Genomic DNA, 13,325 nt, shown 5'->3' on the forward strand with positions numbered 1-13,325 from the left:
CAGACAGCTTTTCACGGGAAAATGCGGGGAGCAGCTGCAATTGTACGAACCGTTGGGCAAATGTTCAACGAGTTATAAAACCGAAACCGAAACTCGAGGAAAACCCCCAAAAGCGAGCGAAACTTTACTGCAGGGCCGAAATATGAAAAGTTCCCTCAAACAGCCACGCCCCCAAAGGCGAGTGTGTGTATGTGGGCATGTGTTATGAATGTGTGTGTGTGTAGAAGTGGGAGAACTGCCTTTTTGCGATTAGCATAAAACTGCCAAAAAGCCTGAGTCTGTCCCTGGCTCTGGTTGGAATCTGACTCCAACACTAAAAGAAAAAGGAATGTGTTTGTTTTCCTTGAAAAATGCAAACTAAATTTTGAATCCGATTGGCCCATACTTAACTAGTACCTTAGTGAGTACTTGACCTTGTATTACTACATAACTTTAGTTATCTTGAATGCATGATGCAGCCATTCTTCGAGTGCATTTGCAGCCAATAAACATTTATACTGCCTCTCTGCTCCAAGAGACACCCACAGAGCTCAGCTCGGCTTCTAAATACCTCAAAAAATATTGGCAGCAGCAAGGGCAGTCCGCTCCGCAACGAAAACTGACCGGAAAGTCGGGCCGGACTGCATCCACAATGTGCCCAATGGACTTGGGACACCGCACTACGGACTCCTCACTACGGACTAGGGACTAGGGACTCCGAATAGTGACTCCGATCCTCTGCACTCGGATTTCGAGTTGTTTGCATGTGTTGCGCACTTGCTGTGAGGCTTACCTTGCACATCCGCACTCACACATAGGTGGGATTTCTTTTTTTGTGAAAATAGGGGGAGTTTTTTGGGGCTGGGGCAGTCGTATTTGGCAAGCTAAACGAGTTTAGTTGGCCAAACATTATCATAACTTGGTCGTTTGCAAGCCGCAATGGTGTAATCGTTTCATTTTTAAAACGTTTTCGGCATTTTTACGGTACTTTCCCAAAATGGCTGCCTTTCCGTTTATTATTTTGATGTCCGGTTGGGCAGGACGAACCAAAGTGGGGTAGATTGGCACGGGGGAAGCCCCAAAAACTACAGCTGCCCATTCAAAGTGCAGTGTGTGGGGCAACTGGGCAACGCTGCATACCGCATAATAATAAACTTTCACTTTTGGCAGCTCTACTCAGCCGTCGTGTGCCTTTTTCAGCCCTATTCGACGGCAATTTAAGCGGCAAACGATTACCTTTAGGGGCACTAAAAGCGAAAAAGTATGCCCAAGTTGCTGCGGCTTTTGGGGGTGGTTTTAACCCCTTTAAGGGGGGTGGTGGTTGAGGGGCAGTGCCGGCCGCAGGTGTCGGCATATAATTAATTTTATGCATAATCAAGCAAAGTGAAATAAAAACGCCTATTAATTATAGTTTTTGCTGCCAGCTCCAAATAACTTCATTCGTGTGGGGTGTGTGTGTGTGTGGAGGGAATTAATTCAATGCGCTTAAATTTCACGTCTATTAGTCTCCAGGGTCCATGGTCCTACGCCTGTTTCTAATTTCCATACTGCCACTGCTGCTTTTGGCATTTGGGCCATCCAAACGCCACTCGCCGGGCAATTAATTTAGAATTTTAATACCCAAAGTCGCTGCTGCTGGCTAATTGTGGCCTGCAGAGTGACCCTGGCCTGGTGATGCCTTCTGCCAAGCTACACAGATAAAAAATCGATAAGAATTTAATATGTACATGCATTAGTTATGAGCAATTACATTCATTCAATTGAAGTCCAGCGGTGGGAGTTGTGTACTCCCCTCGAGCAAGCTGGTTGGCCGGCAAAAGCTCACCGTATTTGGGTTGTGGGCTATGTGGATAGCACTCCCTATTTTTACAGTGCTCATGCCACTTCATAAAGATCGATGCGAAATTCGAGGGGGCGGTTCGAATTCCAGCTGCATCCGGGGGAAAACCAAGGGTTAAGCGGGCTTCTGTGGGTGAACATTAGGTGGGAACTTTGGCGGTGGCAGGGAAACACCTGCCCGAACGGAAGCGGAAACTGTCAAAGGCACAACAAACAAACGCAGCGATGAAAAAACACCAACGCCGACTGTTGTGTGGGGGAGTGGCAGCAGGCGAGCGCAAAAACCAAAAAAGAAAGAAAAACCATTAGACGACACAATTTACTAGGTCAGCAGCAAAGGATGGCAGGTGGCAGGGCAATAAAAACAAAAGTGCCAACTGGCATGAGCCAAGTGGAAAGGCAAGGAAAATGGCAAGTGCCAGGACTCGAACTTGTGTGCAAACAGTTTAAAGTGCGACGACGGTGGCGAGTAATAAGACAAAGTGGAAATTTAATCAACAATAAACCTGAAACTGTTAAATAGGCAAACACAAGCAAGCGAGTGGGCCCATGAAAATTGAGACAATGAAAAGCCCGTTATTTATGCGGCGGTCGGGCTAATTACGAAAATAAAACATGATTTATGGCCCAAATGAGCCGTGATGTGTGCCAGCGCGGCAAGGAACGCTGAGAACAGCAAGATTGAGCGGAAGGAAGGCGGGGAAGTGGAACAAAGGACCTTCTTCCTCGACTTGTGGGCTATTATTTGTGGATTGTGGATAATTGGTATGCAAGTCGCTCGCCAAGTGAGTTGACAAGTTGCGAGAGTGATAGTCCCGAGCTGAGATGATGGCCCCCAGTCAATGGCTCGGAAGCAAACTACAGGCAAATCAATCAGGCAAACACACGAAAGGCCACCAAGGAACAGCAACGGAAAAGAACTCGGGGCCAAGCTCATCATTATGGCTCATTAGCAAAGCAATTTTAGCGGGTGCGACCACAGTAAATGTGCGGCCCCTCATCCGCTGCTGCTGCTGCCATTTTCTGTTTGCGGCTTACTCGCATATTGAATGCTGCTAATTTGGCCCTAAGCCGCTCAAGACCAGGACCTCGTGCATAAGCGCAAATCTCCCAGTGTGTCAACGTCGACAAAACTATGCCGCCCACTTAGCCATCCCTTCATAAGACTTAGCGCGGCCTAAGCCAACTGCTTATTGCTCGCATGTACAAGCTCAGTGGGTCGAGAAAAAAGGCAAAGCGGCTGATGTGGCGCAATTTGGCCTGAGAGGGTGAACTAGTTCAGTCTGTAACTGGAATGGGTTTTATGTATCTTTTCAGCTTTGAGATCAATCTACAATTAGGCGGTTACTTACTCAAATCGAAGTATATTGTTGCGTGCCTGTAGAAAGCGTTTCCAAAACTGCTTTGCCTTGAACATTCATTCGCGCATTATCGATTTGGAGCTATTTCCATGAATAGATGCTAGATACTTAACTCCGAGGTGCTCCAAAGCATCTACACCCACCACATTCAGCAGCGGGACATGAAAGGAATTGGGAATGGCGTAATGTGAATGTGGCTGCGGTTTGCAGGATCTCATGGGTCCATTATGCCGGGTAGAAGCCAAGGACTCCTGCTGCACACGCACATGCTGGCTTACGGACAAACGCACAAACGGACAAACGGACAAACATCGCCGCCGAGGCTTGTTGATAGCCCTTATTGTCTGCAACTGCTGCGACTCTTAGTGTCAACGATGCTCGGGGGAGGGAAAGGGGTGATGTATCTCGGGGGTTTTGCTTTGGGAAGGGGGGCAAGGAAGGGAAGAAGGGAGTCCGGCCGGCGTGTTGACGTTGGCAACCGCAGCAACAAATGTGCATAGAGTCGGCAGCTGGGGCAGACTGCAAGTGGGGGGAGGGGGTGGATAGGCAAATGCAACAGCAACAGACTGCTGGCTCTCATTATGTGTAATGGCTGTGGCAACATCATCAACGGCAACGGGCAGTGGACAACAACAAAGGCGGCACAACAACTGCTGTCAGGGAGTCCGAAATGACAACAATGCGCCAAAAAGGAGGAAGTCATGAATGCAATTTACCTGTACGTAGCCACCCGATTCCGAAAGGAATGAAAAGCCAGCGGAAAGCGAAGGAAAAGCAGGGGAAAAGCAGAGGAAAAGCGGAGGAAAAGCTACTGCCAGCAGTTACTTACTGCCGCTGGCAGCAACAACAAAGGCCTTCCACGAATCCCCGTAATGGGAAATATGATCCGTCCAGAGTTGCAAAACAGGACAGCGAGAGGATCTCGGATGAATGTCACAACTTTTGCACGTCGCCGAGCTTATTATACAAGAAGTACACTGGAAAAGATACCTTACTATCTTTCATATAAAGCGAATTATTCTATGTTTACTGATCTAAAACTCCAACTATTGAGCTTTCTATCCATGTTCCAAAACTAACTTAGTGTGTTGTGTTATGGACTTGTCTTGGCATCAATTTAATTTGTAATCTAACCGATAAGACCCCGCCTTGGCTGGCACACTTTATTTCAAGATAGTTTCCGTAATAGCTTGTGGACAAGCGCAAAACTAATCGATTCATCTTTCTTCCTCTCTTGCAGCATGGACTTCACGTGCCTCCTGTGCTGCAGCCTGGCCTTCGTCCTGTATCTGAACACCCTGGGCGCTGGCTTCGTCTACGACGACAGGTAAGAGTCATTATGTCTGAGAAATCGGGGGAGAAACGAGAAACGCTCAGGCTTCCAGGCAAATTTATTAAAGTTGCGATAGCGTAGCCTGAATTGCGTTACATTACAAAAAATGGACGAGGAGAAAGGAAGAGTGAGTCATGGGGGGCAAGGAGTCGGGGAAGAGAGTCGCTTGCGGCATGCCTTGATGCTGCAATGGAATTCCAGTGGTGCTTAAAATCGAATTTCAGCCCACTCCGGCAGCGCCGCCGACTTTGTGCGGCATTAGAGTGGCATTTGTTTATGTGAACCACTGGCGGTGGCACAGGTGTGGGCAGGTGGACAGGGAAGCCACCCCATCGGCCTCTGCCATGATATACGAGCTGCTGGCACCGCCGTCCTCGTTGTCACGAACACCCGGCCAAAATCCTACAAAAGTCCGCCTGCCGTGCGTGCAGAGAGTGCACAGGTGGCACAGGTGGCGGAGTAGCAATGCCGGAGGTGAAACTGGAGCTCGAGGAGCAGGGGCTCGTGCGGAGCAGGACAACCGCCAAAGACCAAAATGCAAGTCCTGCCAGTGTGCTTGTGTGTGGGAAAAGCCAATAGGATGGCAGTCGATGATGTGGCCCATGTAGTGGAAGTCGTTCTCAGAACGCTGGCTGCCTGCATTCCCAGGCACAGGAAACAGAGTATAAAGCAAACAGCTTAGATTTTCCTTTAAAGAAACGCGAATTCTTCAGCAGCTCATACCACCAGCAGGTCTTGAAAGCTACTTTCAAGGGTAAACATTACATTTTTCCAATCCTATTTATATTTAAGGCATGATTACTGCACCATTGATGTGTGGTGGCCTTTATAACTTGATAAGTTGTCAAAGTGTACTATAGTTACGCAAGTTGTGACCTACAGACTTACAGCTCAAACCTCAAGGCCTAGAAAATCAATACCTGTGCAGTGTTGCTGATATCTCCACTAATTCCAATCCCTCTTCTCTCCTTGCAGACGCGCCATTTTGGCCAATGCGGATGTCTCGGGCGGAACTCCGTGGCAGCGGAGCTTCTCGAACGACTTCTGGGGCACTCCGCTGACGGACAGCGGATCCCACGGCTCCTGGCGACCGCTGTGCGTGCTCAGCTTCCGGCTGAACTACCTCATGGGCGGCGGCTTTGCGCCGTGGGGCTTCCACCTGGTCAACAATCTGCTGCACTGTGTGGCCACGGCTCTGGTGGTGCGGGTGGCGCGCACCCTGCTCGCCTCCGTGTGGGCGGTCCTGGCCGCCGGCGCCCTCTTCGCCGCCCACCCCATTCACACGGAGGCGGTGGCCGGCGTGGTGGGTCGGGCGGACGTGGCCGCCTGCGTGTGCTACCTGCTCACGTCCCTCAGCTCCCGGCGGCACATGGGGGGGCGCGAAGGGGGGGACCCCCGCCAGTGGCTGGCCCTGGGAGCCACCTTGGTCCTGGCCGCAGCCGGCCTCCTCTGCAAGGAGACGGCCATTACGGCGCTGCTGGTCTGCGCCCTCTTCGACGTGATGCGCGGTCTCGGCGGGCAGGTGGACAAGGTAAACTCACTATGCTACTATGCTTACTACATGATAAATTCTCTTTCCAGCTGGTGTAACTGCTTTCTATCGAAAACTACATAACACATTTCCCTATTTTGTGATTACTTTCCCATAGCAACGCCTACGCTCCGTGTGCATAGTTCTGGGAGCGCTGTTCTGCATGGCCTACTGCCGCCTGGTGATTGTCCCTGGACCGCAGACGGCCTTCTCCAGCGCGGACAACCCCATTGCGAGGACGCCCTCCGCCTGGACGAGACTGCTGACCTTCCTCTACCTGCCCGTCTTCAATCTGCGCCTGTTGCTGCAGCCGAGCGTGCTGAGCTTCGACTGGGGCATGGATGCCCTGCCCAGAGTCACCTCCTTGTGGGATCGCCGCAATGCGCAGTCCGCCTGCTTCTACTCCGTGCTGGTGGGCGTGGCGTGGCGCAGCTGCAGACAACTGCTGAGCGGATCGAAGGAGCTGACCCCCAGTGGAGTGGGCGCCACGTTCCCGCAGTACCACATCCAGAAGGTGGCCAGTCGCAAGTCGCGCTCCAAGCGCAAGCGGATGGCCAGCAACACCAAGTACCAAGCCTTTGAGGCAGCCTATCATCACCAGCAACAGCAGGAAGCGCTTCCATGTCGCGATTGCAACAACAACAACAGCAGTGGCTACGTCTACGAGGGCAGCACCCCCGTGCCACCAGCCCCAGCCCAAAACCCTCACCTCGTGTCTTCCGCCTTCCGCGGCTCCCGCAGCAGCAGCAGCTGCAGCAACAGCACCAACAGCTCCAGCTCCAGCGCCTCCAGCTCCTCCAGCTCGAGTTCCAGCAGCAGCAGCAGCAGCAGCTCCAGCTTGAGTGGCGGCTTCCAGTGCTCCTCCAAGGACTACGCGCTGGAGGGGATGTCGTCCGCCAATCGGAACGCTTGCGTGCTCCTCATGTCCCTTGGCTTCCTGGCACTGCCCTTCCTGCCCGCCAGCAACCTCTTGTTCTACGTGGGATTCGTGGTGGCCGAGCGACTCCTGTACCTGCCCAGCGTCGGCTTCTGCCTGCTGGTGGGCTACGGGGTCGCCAAGCTGATGGCCTGCAGCCCGAGGACTCGCAACACCCTGCTCCTGAGCTTCAGCGTCCTGCTGGCTGCCATGAGCCTGCGCACTCTGCGGAGGAACGCCGATTGGCGGGACGAGGAGAGCCTCTACCGCAGCGCCATTGCCATCAATCCGCCAAAGGGTAAGTGCTCCTCGGCAAGGCGATCCTTGCCAGCAGCAGAGCGACCAGCTAATTTGATTTCCCTTTCCAGCGCTGGGCAATCTGGGCAGCGTGCTCAGCTCACAGGGGCGATACGAGGAGGCCAAGCAGGTCCTGCAGGAGGCCATTCGCCTCAGGCCCAACATGGCGGATGTGCACTTCAATCTGTGAGTAACCGATTGTCGAAAACTTTCAGCACTTTTTCTAGTTAGTTTTTCAGAGGTGGAGGTGATGCTAGTTTGTTTTAAAGCTGCCTTTAAATAGTTGCAATGAAACATTGCATTAAAGTCACGTAACACTGGCAATCTAGTTTTTTTGCAAACGTGTAAACCGGAACTGGCCTCATTATGTTGCCTACCCACATGTGACAGGCAAAAGCGATGCGATAAATGGCAGCCATTTTCATTATCTCTCCGTGCGTTTTCCACCCACACCGGGCACCCCATGTACCACTACCCACGCCCCCTGAATGTCCTTCGCTTGGGTGCGCATTTAGCGCGGCCATTTTATGCAGCGCAGCATTCCAGTTATGAGACTCCGTCCCCGAGATGGCAATACAATGCCGAACAAGCTGTCAAATGAAGCCCATTTCCTTTTTTCCCTTTCGCGCTACCCGAGGAGACACGCAGCAATCCTCCAGTTCTCCAATCCTTCAGTCCTCCACTCCTCCAAGTCGCCATGCGACTGCATCCTTCGTCCCGTTTTCCCATTTGTATCCTGCTCAGGGCATTTGCGTGCCGCTGCAGAAGCTATGCGCATTTCGTGATGCATGCACTGCGAGAAACCGCCGAGTATTTGTTTAAGTAAAGATCAAACAAAGGTGAAGTAATAGCCGAAGATGCTCGATTTTACGAGTTATGAAAGTGCGTAAATGAGTACTTCGTAACATGGACGTACTTCGAGATACTTCAAGAGGTTTCCCCGAAGGATTAGGCTCTTCTGATGATTTTTTTGCCCGTGTTCCAAGCAGGATGCTCGACAAAAGTCCTTAGCTTTCACACTCTCTCCGTCCACTCGTCCCCTCGTCCTTGCTTCCTTTGGTCCTTGCCGACTTTCCGTCCCTCTGTCAACGTCTGACAAAGTCTGTAAGCGTGCTGGCTCTGTTCAGATCCTTCTGTTTGGCATAGTACTCCGCTGGGGCTGTGTTTTGTCTGCTGTCTGCTGTCTGTTGTCTGTTCGCATTGCATTTTTGCTCATTGCGCATATTTCACAGCAGCGACGCGATGCGACATAAAACGGTAGGAAAAACCAGCAGCGGCGAAGGCGGCAGTAGTAGTGGAAATGGGGAAAAGCGGAAATACAAAATACAAAGCAGGCACAAGAAGAAAAAAGCGAACGAACGAAAGAAAAGTGAGCGCGGAGTTGCGCTTTGAATATTCAGTGCGTCATTTCGGGTTTTCCTTTTTACCGCCTGTCTGTCAACGTCAGGCGGCTTGTCGCAAGCCAGATTATTGCTTGTATTTTGCTTGTACTAACCCCGATTCTCAGCTCCATTGCTTCATTGCCGGGCTAATGCCACGGTGCTCAAGTCAATGGTTCAATGGTTCAGAGAACCAGGTCACAACTGCTAAGGCTGCCGTTATGTGTACCCCGTGTCCTGTGTCCCGTGTCCTGTGTCCTTTGGAAACCCTTCAACAGGCTGCCTACAAAGCGCACGAAGCGCTAATCGAAAATCAATGTTGGCTGTTGCCGGCTCAACCGCAGCAGCCCTGCCCCCACTGCCCCACTCCACCACTCCCCTGCTCCATCATTATTCAAGCAATCCTGCGGATACACATTCCTGTACCCCTGCACATACACACATACATTATTTACTGCGATCAAATCATCAATGGCAATGCTCGCGGCGCCGTCGCTTGCTTGACTGATTGCCATCTCCCCAAAGTCCCGAGTGCCTCCGCACGCCCACATGTCCTTCACTCCGTCAGTCCTTCAGTGGTTCAGTCCTTTAGTCCTTCAGGACATGCAGCCAAACCAGCACACCGATACCAGCAAATCACTGAGCTGTGTAATTTGATTTTTACTTTGCCCAACGTCAAACATTCGTGATTTTATTGTTGCTGCTGCACTCGCTGCTGCTGCACTTGTTTTTCTTGTGGCTCGCATTCGAATGGGGAAACTGAAGACTGCAAACTGAAAACTGGAAACCTGAAAAGGACCTCTTTCTTTGCCTCTCCGCTCTGAAATTGGTTGCGGAAAACTGCAAGGCAGTCGTCGCTTTAAGGGCCAACAGCTTGGCAGCGGCCAACTAATTACATAATTCCAAGTACACCTAAGGAAAAGCTGCTTGCCTCTACACTTGCACTACAATATTCGGTTTTCCCAAAAAATATATGATGCAACTCTCTTCAGAATAATTCAAAAATTGGAATGGTTTTCCTTTACAATTCAGTCAAAAATTTATACGTATAGTTAGTGCTGATTATCAGCTTTAAAATCCAGTCATTTTCGTTTTTGTGGGAAACTTTTTTGCACTGCTTTGATGAAAGAAGCGTGAGTAATGTCGTACTTTTGTCATAAATGAAAATGTTGATTTTCCGTTGTAAAATAATACGAATTTTGTCGACTACATGAGTAAACTTGATCCGAATTCAGAATGTTATATATCGTTGTATTCGTGATAAAATTTCCATTCGAATGGCATTCACACTTTGAAATGTTAAAATTTGGCCATTTTTCGCAAAAAAACGTGATGTAACGTAACCCCTTATAAAAAATGCAAAAAATTGAATTTTTTTTTTTTCAAATATCGGCACAAAAGTGATATGGATAGTAAGTAAATATCATTAGCTGCAAAAAACACTCGTTATTTCTCCGCTGTGACACTTTTTGCTCAAGTAATACACATATTTTAAAGTTTATTAGTGGCCAGAAAATGTTCCCAGTGTAGCAGCGGCTGCTCATCTGAGTGGCGTCTCTTCAGCGCCCAGGCACTCGACTCGTCAGGCTCTGGGGAATCCTAGAGAGGCCGCTCCCTCCAATTTGGGCGCTCTAATTAGATCACGAGAGCTGGAGAAGTTCACTCTATTAATGTCAACACTTTCACTTTCACTCTCGCTTCAGGGGCATCCTGCACCAGAATCAGCAGGTGTATACCGCAGCCGTCGAGTGCTTTCAGCGCGCCATCAAGTTTCGACCAAATCTGGCGGGTGAGTCAACCAGCTAGTCCTTGTCCAGTGGCGCCACATACTCACATACTCACATACTGCTCCCCCTCCCCCATTGCAGTGGCGTACCTCAACCTGGGCATATCATTCATAGCGCTGGGCAAGCGGCAGCAGGCCATCGAAGTTCTGCAGGCGGGCTCCAACCTGGATGGCGCTTCTGTGCGAGATCGCACCGCTCATGACCAGGCGCGCAGCTCGGCCTACCTGCAGCTGGGCGCGCTCTACGTGGAGCAGGGCAAGCTGCAACGTGCGCTGGCCATCTACCGGGAGGCACTGTCCTCGCTGCCGGGACTGCCGCAGCAGCGGGAGGTGCTCTACCAGCGAATGGGCGATGTCCTCGGCCGCCTGCAGCAGTGGGACGAGGCGGAGCGACACCACCGCGCCGCCCTGGAGCTGCAGCCCAACCAGGTGGCCGCCCATCTCTCCTATGGCATCACGCTGGCCAGAAATGTAGGTGATTCACTTAACAGTGGCGCAGTGGAGAGTATTTCTAATTTGTTTATTTCCTTTTTATCTTTTCCTTGCAGAGCAGCCGCGCCTCGGAGGCGGAGATGTGGTTCAAGCGAGCTCTGAAACTGGCGCCCGAACAGGCCAGTGTGTATCACCATTATGGTGAGTAGCCCATCTACATATCCTCTTGAATACTTGCCACTCGCAAGTTGCATACAACATCGTTAATATTGGCTATTTCTTCCTCAGCCGAATTCCTCTCGCTGCAGGCGCGACATCATGAGTCCGCCATCTACCATCGCCGAGCCGCGGAGTTGGCGCCCAACGATTATGCGCTGGTGGTGGCCGCTGCCACGGCGATGCGGCTGCTGGACAGGAAAGCGGAGGCGGAGATGTGGTACAGAAAGGTGAGTCCACCGAGCGAGATAGCCTCCTCCAAGTGAACTGTTTCCTAAGCGAAGTGCGTCTTCCTTTCAGGCGGTGGCCCTGCGACCGGACGATGCCCATGCCCACACCAATCTGGGCGCCATACTGCATCTGCTGGGACGCACGAACCACGCGGCAGCTAGCTACAAGGCGGCCCTGCGACTTCAGCCCGGCGATGCCATCACGCTGGGCAACCTGGCCAAGCTGGGTGTCACGAATGTCTAGCCACTGCGGTGGTCACCGTAGCCAGCCAGCTCCAGCTAACGAATAAGTTTATAGGCCAAAGAGCAGAGATATTTTTATATAGGAATGGGTGTGGTGAGGAGAGAGATAGGGAAGGGAGAAGCGTTAGATAACTCTACAGAATTTATACAAAGGACTTCGATACATATGTATATCATTAGCAGCTGGCAGCCGTGTAAATATCCAAGCAGCGACCAAAACTGTCACAAAATAGATAGAGATACCAAGATGCAGAGATACCGAAACGGAGCGGAAAGATTGAGCTACAGATACAGATACAGATGGAATCAGCGGAGAATCAGAGCGACAGAGAGAACAATAATTAAAATATCTAACTGTTAAGGGAACGAGTTACTGTACAGCTATAGGAGCAAGGTGGATCCGTGGGAACGATGATTGGGTAACTACTCGTAATGTAACGTGCTTAAATATCCGTGTAAAATACTGTACATATGAGACACCCACACCCACACCCAGTGAGGTGAGGTGTGGGTCATATTATTGACTATATATATACATACGATATGACTTGGCTTCTCCAGATTGTTTTGTCCGTTGTGTACATGTACATTTTAGTTAAGCGAATAAAGATACCGATCAAGAAATGTATGGATTGTATAAAGATATGGCAAGGAGCATATAATAAAAACAACAAATTGAAGTGAAATGATTGCAGTAAGCATTTGACTGGGAATTGGATGAGGAAACCCATTAATTCCACTGGACTGCTGCCCATCTCATAACCCCAAAGCCTGCTCAGTGGCACATTCCTTGCGCACTTACAACCGCTTTGGCCACTGCAGCCAACCCAAGCTCCACTTGCCAGGACATCTAAGCCGCCCGGGGAAATATTTTCAGTGCTCAACGGCTTAGATCCCCACCTCCTCTACTCTGGCACTCCTCGCCTCAAATGAGCCCCAGCACAAACACAATCAATGTCAGAATTTTCGACCCAAGTCGAAGACGCAGACGGAGCTGGAGACGGAGACGGAGATGGAGCTGAAGATGGAGATGGAGACGGCAGAGGCGCCACTTAAGCCGTGGGCAACCACAACGGGAAGTAAGGCGCTGTGTCTTCTGGCAAGCAAATCGCAGGATTATGAATTACAATATACCCGAGTGCTCCTGCTGCTCCTCCTCCTCCTGCTGTTGGTCCTTGCTGCAGTCATAATATTGCCACAGCTAATGCCACGTCTAAATAGCCGGCTTGGCAAGCCGTCCGGATTGCCGGATTCCTGGGATGTTGGCCTCGTCGGGATGTTGGCGACCGATAAAGGTGATGACTTTTGACATCCGGGAGAGGAAGAGCGAGTGGTGGCTCTTCAGTGGTGGGCCCCAGCAATTGGTTTTGGGTTGGCAAGTCGAGTGGCGGCTTGTTGCCCGCTGGCAGGCGCAGAACGTGCCCAAGAGCGAGTAAATGAATGTATCAGACAGTCGAGAGTCACTTTGTCCGTCACCCACCGTCAAACCGTCAACCCGTCACTCCTGTGGGGAGAACGAAGGACGAAGGAGGAGGCATCCTCCTCCGAAAGAGTGTCATGTTGCCGGAGCCACTTTGTTGCAGGGGGAGACGCCACTAAATGCGCTCGTTCCTGAGAGCTGCTCACTAATTGCAGACGCCTCCGACTGCTCCAGTTGCTCCCTCCTCCTCCTCCTCCTCCTGTCCAGCTGCCTTCCAGTCAGCACCTATCATCTGGGCTCCTTACAAAGTGACTCGTTAGCTTTGTGGGCCAGCCACTGCGGAGGGGGAGGGGGTGGCGAGAA

General features: G+C 51.1%; 1 protein-coding gene across 1 annotated transcript in view; it reads left to right on the forward strand.

The window, feature by feature from the left end:
• The window catches only part of LOC122621146 (protein O-mannosyl-transferase TMTC2), a 28,601-nt gene extending 16,449 nt beyond the window's left edge, over nucleotides 1-12,152 (forward strand). The window contains exons 2-10 of the mRNA XM_043798906.1: nucleotides 4,420-4,506; nucleotides 5,488-6,043; nucleotides 6,162-7,257; nucleotides 7,328-7,442; nucleotides 10,339-10,424; nucleotides 10,504-10,892; nucleotides 10,970-11,054; nucleotides 11,142-11,299; nucleotides 11,370-12,152. Of these exons, the coding sequence (XP_043654841.1) occupies nucleotides 4,420-4,506; nucleotides 5,488-6,043; nucleotides 6,162-7,257; nucleotides 7,328-7,442; nucleotides 10,339-10,424; nucleotides 10,504-10,892; nucleotides 10,970-11,054; nucleotides 11,142-11,299; nucleotides 11,370-11,543 (2,746 nt within the window). The 3' untranslated portion in view covers nucleotides 11,544-12,152. The remainder of the gene's footprint in view (nucleotides 1-4,419; nucleotides 4,507-5,487; nucleotides 6,044-6,161; nucleotides 7,258-7,327; nucleotides 7,443-10,338; nucleotides 10,425-10,503; nucleotides 10,893-10,969; nucleotides 11,055-11,141; nucleotides 11,300-11,369) is intronic.
• The last annotated feature ends 1,173 nt before the right edge of the window (nucleotides 12,153-13,325 follow it).

This window comes from Drosophila teissieri, chromosome 2L (genome assembly GCF_016746235.2).
Source record: "Drosophila teissieri strain GT53w chromosome 2L, Prin_Dtei_1.1, whole genome shotgun sequence".
In the NCBI taxonomy this organism is placed as follows: Eukaryota; Metazoa; Arthropoda; class Insecta; order Diptera; family Drosophilidae; genus Drosophila; species Drosophila teissieri.